Below are 8,669 nucleotides of genomic sequence, written 5' to 3'. Positions count from 1 at the left end.
AGGCAGACACCTTTGTCTGGAGTAATGCTGCTAATGCTGCTTTTGAGGATTTGAAGAGGCAGTTATCTGAGCCGCCAGTTCTTGCAGCTCCCATTGACAAAGAGCCTTTGCTGTTATATGTCGCTGCTAATTCACGAGCCGTCAGTGTGGCAATTGTGGTAGAGCGCAAGGAGGCTGGTAAGGAACATCCGGTTCAACGGCCGGTTTATTATGTCAGTGAAGTACTCATCGAGTCAAAACAAAGATATCCTCATTGGCAGAAACTTGTTTACGGGGTGTTCATGGCAAGATGGAAGCTGAAGCAATACTTCCAAGGTCACCCTATCACTGTGGTAAGTTTTGCCCCCTTGGGAGACATTATTCAGAACAGAGAGGCTACAGGACGAGTCGCCAAGTGGGCCATCGAGCTCGGGCCTCATGGTCTGAAATACGTACCACGCACTGCCATTAAGTCTCAAGCTTTGGTGGATTTCATCAATGACTGGACAGAGCTACATGCACCTGAGGAGAAGCCCGATAACACTTATTGGACTATTCACTTTGATGGGTCCAGACAGTTGGAAGGCTCGGGGGCTGGAGTCGTGTTAACTTCCCCTCGAGGTGACAAATTTTGTTATGTGCTCCGGCTTATGTTTCCTTGTACTAACAATGCAGCTAAGTACGAGGCCCTACTCCATGGTCTCTGGATGGCCAAAGAGATGAACTTGAGCCGGGTAAGATGCTTGGGAGACTCAGACCTTGTGGATCAACAGGTGTCAGGCAAGTGGGACTCTAAAGATCCCCTTATGGCAGCTTACCGTCGTGAAGTCGATGTCGTGGCTGGACATTTCAAGGGTTATGTGGTGGAACACATTGATTGAAGGAAGAATGAGGCGGCTGATGCCTTAAGCCGGCTGGGGTCTCAGCGTAAGCCGGTGCCGCCTAACACCTTTCTTGATGTTTTGCATAATCCTTCTGTTAAGTTACCTACAGAGGAAGATCTGGCAGTACCAGACCCGGAGGCACAGTTGGTGGCGGCTCTCCACATTATCCAGGATTGGACAGTGCCTTATTTGGCTTACATGACCCGGGGAGAGTTGCCTGAAGATGAGACCTTGGCAAGACAAATCGCCCGGCGGTCCAAGTCCATGACAATTGTCAATGGCGAGTTACATCACTGCAGCGTCACTGGAGCATTTCAACGTTGCGTGTCACCTACAGAGGGTCAGGAGATCCTTCATGACATTCATGAAGGCGATTATGGTCATCACGCCGGCTCAAAATCTCTTGTGGCCAAAGCTTTCCGTCATGGGTTTTATTGGCTGACGACTCATGCTGATGCAGAAGACCTGGTCAGTAAATGTGATGGATGTCATAAATTCTCACGACGAGCCCATGTGCCTGCTCAAGAATTGAGGATGATTCCAATTACTTGGGCATTTGTAGTCTGGGGGCTTAATATGGTCGGTCCTTTCAAAAGGTCTAAGGATAAAAAGACGCACCTCTTGGTGGCGGTTGACAAGTTCACAAAGTGGGTGGAGGCAGAGCCAGTCAGGAAGTGTGATGCAGCCACGGCGGTCCAGTTTATGAAAAAGGTGATTTTTTGCTTTGGTTTTCCACACAGCATTATAACTGATAATGGCACTAACCTCTCCAAAGGAGTTATGGAAGAGTTTTGTCAACGAGAGCATATCCGGCTTGACGTTTTAGCTGTGGCTCACCCTCAATCCAATGGTCAAGCAGAACAAGCTAATCAAGAAATCTTGAGGGGTATCAAGCCCCGGCTCTTGGTCCCCTTGCAGCGGACGCCGGGTTGTTGGGTGGAGGAGTTACCTTCTGTACTTTGGAGCATCAATACTACACCTAACAGATCTACGGGTTACATGCCTTTCTTTATGGTGTATGGAGCAGAGGTGGTCCTGCCAACTGACATCCGTCATGACTCACCCCGTGTGGCGGCTTATGTTGAGGAAGACAATGAAAAAGCTCGGCAAGACGCACTTGACCTGTTGGATGAAGAGCGAGACTTGGCAATAGCCCGCTCGGCGATTTACCAGCAAGACCTACGCCGCTACCACAACCGCCAGGTTAGGTCCAGAACCTTTCAGGAAGGCGACTTAGTGCTCCAACTCATCCAGGATCAATCTGACATGCACAAGCTATCCCCTCCTTGGGAAGGACCCTTTGTGGTCAGCAAGAATCTGAACAACGGATCATACTACCTTATCGACATTCGGGAGCATAAAGACTCACGTAAGTCGGAGGAGGAGACCCGTCGGCCGTGGAATATCGCTCATCTTCGGCCTTATTATACTTGAGCCATCGGCTCTAATGTGTATATACTTATACTATGTATATTACATAAAGCAATAAAGCAGGACCTCTGTCCTTTTTTCCACTCCCAAAAAGGTTTATGTGTTTTCTTTGTCAGGTGGTGGAGATAACCAAGGAAAGGCGGATCATATCTGAATCCGGCTTTCCTTTGGTCCGGCTTATGATCATATCTGAATCTAGCCGTGATCATTTGGGGGCTTCCTGTTCAAACATAGGTCGTATTCGAACCAAAGAGAACATAGCTGTCGATACCCACTTGATCGGCATACTGCCAAACCCACTTGGGGGCTTCTTGATCATATTTGAATCATAGCTTAACCCCTTTGGGTCTGATGTGGATCGTATTCGAATCAGCGTCATTAAACAACTCTTATGGTCACTTGGGGGCTTCCTGTTCAAATATAGGTCGTATTTGAACCAAAGAGAACATAGCTGTCGATACCCACTTGATCGGCATCGCCACAGCCACTGGGGGCTAACAGATCGTATCCGAATCTTAGCTCAACCCCTTTGGAATGGTTCACTGATCGTATTCGAATCAGAAACCCTTGAATTTTGTTCATCATATTTTACAAGTATCAACATTGGATATCTTGTGACCCTCTTGAAAATACAATGGAATACATTACAATCCTCCAGGATTAATACTGGTTACATCAGGTTGTTAAGTACCAGGTGAACTTTTATGTGCCAATTTTCAGGAGTTAAACTTACCCTCAGGGGTTGGCTTATATAAGCCAGAAAAGCAGCTGTAAGCATGGCAAGGCAATGCAAGACATTTCTGCAAAGGACATAATAGATTCATATAAACTACAAAGTGCATAGTGACAGTGGCTTATGCAAGTATTAAGGGCCATAAGCGTGCGCAAAGGCATAGCAAAACTCAAAGTATTTTCTACTCTATTACAAGACTCCCCGAGTCTGAATGATGTGGCATTGTTTTTCTACAACGACATAAGCAGGTGGCGCCTGGCAATCTACTCTTGGGGTTGACTTGAAGCTTCCGGGTTATCCTTCTCCGCCTCTCCGCCGGCTGCTTTGTCCTGGAAGGATGATGAGGCCCAGTCAATGCCACTCAAAGCCTCAAACTCAGCTTCATTATCTATTAAACCCGTTGGGTCGACTTCAGGGGCAAAGGTGTGCTTACGGATTGGAGGGATCAAGCTGACATCGTCATAATGCGGCGTGGAGATTCTCCGATTCTCCTTGTCATAACCCGGCTGACACTTGGTGAGGTCAGTGTCATTTCCAATTTGAGTGGCCACAGGGCGTATATCCCTCACGCAGGTGGTGAAATCATTTTCATCAAATGGAGTGCCATCCTCCTTTAAACTTGGATACCCAAGAGCGATGTCGGCCGGGTCTAGCCCTCGTAACCAGGCTTTGGCCCGACTCAAAGCGGCTATTGCTCCGGCTCTTGCTTGGGCCCGTCTCAACTCTTGAATCCGCTGAGGAAGTACAGCAAGCCGTTGTAACACATCTTGCAAGAGGTAGGGCACATCATTTGATAAGGATACAACGGCCAAGGCACGTTGTGACCCGATGTACAGTTGCTCTACTAGAGTATACACCGCCTTCAATTTGATCAGCATATTCTTCTTGAGGTTTGTGCTCCTGGGGCCTGTATTGGTAAGTATAAGGTAAACCTCAGGTAACAATTGAAGGAATATTTACAATATTTTATGCTTGCTTAAGATAACTTACCAAAGATCGCTGAGACCATCCGAGATATCTGGCGTTGTAAGCCGGTCAGTTCGGCTGTTGCATTTGCCAGCGACGCCTCTGCTGTCTCGGCCCGGGTCACTAGTCCGGCCTTTTCGTCAGTCCAAATTTTCTTCTCCGACTCAAATTTTTTCTTCAGCTTCTCTTGTTCAGAGACGCTGAATTCAAATTTGGAGTTAGCCTTTTGAGTTTCAATCTCCTGGGCTGCCACGCGGTTCTTCAGGTCAACAATCTCCGATTCAAATTGACTTATGATGGCCTGCATTGCACCGGATAGTAGTCAAGATTACGGTAAATAATATTAAGTCCCAAGCACTTTGCAAGCAAAGATACTTGACACTTGGGGGCTAATGTATACAAAGCTTTCTAAATTATTAAGTCGGACCTGGATATTAAGTCCCAAATACTTTGCAAGCAAAGATACTTGGCACTTGGGGGCTAATGTGTATCGCAAGTTAAAGGTATTGTGTTACATCAGGTTTAAATATTTTTCTTTAAGCCGGGCAAGCAGCTCTAACAATTTTTCTAAGTCTATAGCATATTTATTCATAAGTAACAGACTTGGGGGCTGGTACAGTAAGTATGATTGAAAGTAAGGAAGCATAAGTCATACCTCAGATTTTTGCTGTATTTGCTTCACCATGTCAATTTCCAGGTCACGGCTGCTTTGCACCTGGTTGATATAGCCCGAGACGATCTCTCCAATACTCAAATGAGTATAGTCGGTGATATCCATCTTGGCCTTACGGCGTTCTAGCAACTCCTCTTTAGCCGAGCATTTGGCAAGGATGGTGGGCCTGGCCGGCTCAACGAATTGAGCCTTGAGAAATTCCACTTCTGGGTCAGCCATTTTGACTGGGCTAGGTGCCTCTGGGTTAACAGAACCATCAGGAATATCTTCAGCAGGCGGGTCAGAAGTTGGTGCTGCAATGTCTTGAGCCGGCTTAGGCGGCGGTTGATGTGTGGGAGTTGGGAGCAGCTATACCATGTTCCGGTTCAGTCACCACAGGGGTTTGGGCCGGTTTATCTTTCTTGGTTTTCTTCCTGGGCTTAACCTGCACGTTGTGGGCAAAGCAGAGAAATAAGTAAAGAAACATGAAGAAAGAAAAACATAAGGTGAATAAATTGATATTACCCAGGGGCAGTCTTAAAAGCCGGCATGTTTGATTGCATGGACTCGCCGGATGAAGGAGAGGTATCCTGGTAATTGGAGTCAGAGGAATTGAGAGGTTGACGGATTAGACCCGCCAAAGGTAAAAAAGGGTATAAATTGGAGATAACCTCAGTCCGACGCTTCCGGGTTGTGTCAGGCAAGCCGGAGGATAGCTCTGCATCCTTGCTGGTCCGGGTCTGCCTCCGGTTTTCAAATTGCTGTTGCTTCAAAAGAAAGTCAGGATCTTGGTAAGCCAAAGGGTGTGAAAATCTTACTTTCCGGGTTACTCTTCGAATTTTCTGACGCGGCCAAAGTTCGGAGTCAGAGGAGATTATAATTACCTCTTCCTCGACGGGTTGGTTGTTGCCCGTGTCTTCCTGAAAGAAGGTTAATATCAGTAAAGTAGTGATAAAGGAGAAAGGGAAATTAAAAGATTACCTCTTCCTCATTATCATCAGTATCATCAAGCTGAAACAACTCAGAAGCGCTTGGCTTCCTTTTCCTTGAAGTGGTGGGCTTGGCGGTTTTCCTTTCGGCCCTCTTGGCCGCCCTGGCTGTCTTGGCCGCCTCATGATCATATTGGATTTTCCAGAAGTTATCATTTGCCTGTAAAAGGTTATAAAGGGTTATGCGTAAGAATACAGTATAACATGGTAAAAAAATAACCCGACGGCTGGAAACTTACTGCAGGGGCCGGGTTCTTCTGGCAAAAAGGTAGTAAGCCGAAAGCGTTACTATTCACTGTGCCCTCTTTCAACAAAGACTGAGTTGTAGCTTCCACTACGTCATCTGGTAAGTCGTCAGGACTATGACGCTGAGGGTCATCTTTCTCACCTGAATAATTACACATTAAGCCGGGGCGGGGGCTTAACGGAATTATTCTCCAAGCAACCCAGACTCGGACCAGGTCAATGCCATCTAAGCCGTTCCCTAAAAGAGCTTTAATCTTCTTGATCTTGGGGGTGAGTGGCAGACGTTCAATAGCAGTCAACTTATCCGGCAGCGGGTGAGTAGGTTCAACGCGCAATGCACGGAAGCCGGGCAGCGGGTTTTCACCAGCCGGAGAAGTATCTTGGCAGTAGAACCATGTCTGGTTCCAGTCCTTTGGATGACTCGGCAATTCAGCATAAGGGAACAGGCAGTCTCTCCGCCTTTGAATCGATATGCCACCAAGCTCCAAACTGGGCCCGCTGGCCCCCCATTCTACCGGTTCAAATAGAACAATTCCCTGAACAAAAGTAGGTTGGGTTCTTCTCCAAGGTAGACCTCACAGAAAACTTGGAAGTTGCAGATATTTGACACGGAATTGGGCCCGATGTCTTGAGGTCTTAAGTCAAAGAAGTGCAGAACGTCTCTAAAGAATTTTGAACCGGGAGGAGCAAATCCCCGGCTCATGTGATCGGTAAAAATGATCACCTCTCCTTCCTTGGGTTGAGGTTTCTCTTGAGACGGTTCAGGAGCACGATAAGACATGACATCCTTCTTGGGCAGATGGCCAGACTTTACAAACTTGGACAGTTTGCTCTCTGTAATAATGGATGGGACCAAGTTGCAGGTAACCGGAGGTTTAACAGCTTTGGGTGCCATTGGGTAAATTGAAGCCTACAACAAGATAAAGGAAATTGTTCTGGTTTATTATAACCCAGAGAATAAACATTATTGGGTTATTTAAGATGGCGGCTTGAGAAGGGGCCTAATGACATACAGGTAACTATGTGATAATGTTTAACAGCTGCATGTATTAAAGATGATTAAGGTTTTCTTAAGTCGCCAGAGGCAAGCGGTGCTGACAGTCGGTATTATCTTAAACCGGCTACACGGACTACTATGGCTGAAACAGAGTCAACAGACGCAGTTTTTTGGCTAAGTGTGGAACAAACATGTTTCACAAGTTGCAATCATTATTTTGGATCAAACGATGCTCTGGAAAGGAAAATATTTCTAGACCTAAAACAGTACAGAGAAGTTCATGTACTCGCGGAGGGCTTCCAAAACAAGGGAAATGAGATCTGTTCTCATACAGGATAAGCACAAACATTTTCCGCAGCAGTTCTAAGTTATTTTTTATAATCTAAACAAGGCATTGGAGGTGAGAACTAATGGAGGTTTGCGTCGGGCGGCGATGAACGACGACGAACTCAAGACGGTTTCAATGCAGATCTGAGAAGGGGGAAAAGAGGTACTCACAGATGCGGAAGAACTGCGGAGGGTCGCCGTCGTTTTCTGGTCAGAATCAGGGTGATGCAGCGGCCTGAGTCGGTGAAGACGAGGGGGTCGACGGCGGCGGCGGCGGAGCTTGAGCAGCAAAGAAGGAGGTGCGAGGAGGAAGACGACTGAAGGAAATGAAAAAGACCTAGGTCGCATCTATTTATAAGGAGGGGCCGACCAAGACGGCGCGAGAAACGAGGAGATGGAATATCATTTTACAACGACCCCGACGCCTCGATTTTAGGGATGGTCAGTTAAGGCAAAGATCCGTTGAAGATATGATGAAATAAGATAAGGATTTAATTAAAAGATGATGTCACGGTGGGTTAACCCGGATCCAGAAGATGACGTCACAATGGGTTATGACCTTTTCACGGACAGAAGACAGAAGGACTGATTCTTAAGGTATTTTAAGATTGACATGAACCGGTCCAAATCAATCTGGGGCCTAATGTTGGGGATATAACTATTTGAGTAAGCCGGCCAGGAGGGGCCGGGTTATGCAAAGAAGACTCATCGTAAAGGAAGCCCAAGACCCAGCGTGAGGATGGCGGTTCATAGAGCTTAAGGCCCATAGAGACAAACCGCCGTAATGACATGACTTGTAACATAAGGTAGAGGTAACTAGTCACCGAGCCGGACACTGTTTATGAGCCGGCCGGGACTCTGTAGGCCGCAGGACGTCAACCCGTGTATATAAGGGAACGACCCGCCGGCGGCTTAGGGCAAGAAACAACCAATCGAGAACCGGGCATAGCGTATCTCGCTCCCTGGTCATCGAAACCTCAAGCAATACCAACCCAACTAGACGTAGGCCTTCCTTCACCGCAAGGGGCTGAACTAGTATAAACCTCGCGTGTCCTTTGTCCCGATTAACCCCTTTAAGCTTCCTAGTTGCGATGGCTCCACGATTAAGTCCTTGCAAGAGGACATCTGCCGTGACAATTCCACAACATTACTGCTTATGTTAACTACTTGCATCAGTGCCATCCTCTTTGCACGCAACTCCATCTAAGGTGCAATTCACTGTCAACACATCTATGTTAGAGTAATCATTAATGCCTTCCGGATGTGCATCAGTCATCAAAAGGTAATGTATTTCTTCTTTACCATGTGCATAGCTTATGTTAAGGATTATAGCTTGATTTCAAACAAATTGGTGGTGTAAGGTACCAAAAGCCTATTTTCACAGTATGCTTAGACCCGATAACTCAGGAGACTTTTTTCCAAATCAATATTGATGATGTATGAGATGAATGGCCCTTCTACTTTT

At 46.7% G+C, this 8,669-nt stretch overlaps 1 protein-coding gene across 1 annotated transcript; it reads right to left on the bottom strand.

The window, feature by feature from the left end:
* Positions 1–5,119: 5,119 nt before the first annotated feature.
* On the bottom strand, positions 5,120–6,038 carry LOC147966635 (uncharacterized). Its single transcript, XM_087527327.1, has 4 exons — positions 5,874–6,038; positions 5,627–5,794; positions 5,530–5,565; positions 5,120–5,412 (listed from the first exon to the last, which is right to left on the bottom strand). The coding sequence occupies exons 1-4, from the start codon at positions 6,036–6,038 to the stop codon at positions 5,167–5,169; spliced, it is 615 nt and encodes a 204-aa protein (XP_087383453.1). The 3' UTR covers positions 5,120–5,166.
* Positions 6,039–8,669: the final 2,631 nt, after the last annotated feature.

The sequence above is a fragment of the Triticum urartu genome, chromosome 6A, assembly GCF_056163025.1.
Source record: "Triticum urartu cultivar PI428250 chromosome 6A, HENAU_Tu73, whole genome shotgun sequence".
In the NCBI taxonomy this organism is placed as follows: domain Eukaryota; kingdom Viridiplantae; phylum Streptophyta; class Magnoliopsida; order Poales; family Poaceae; genus Triticum; species Triticum urartu.
Note: the sequence above shows the minus strand (reverse complement) of the source record. Positions and strands in the feature narration are given on the sequence as shown.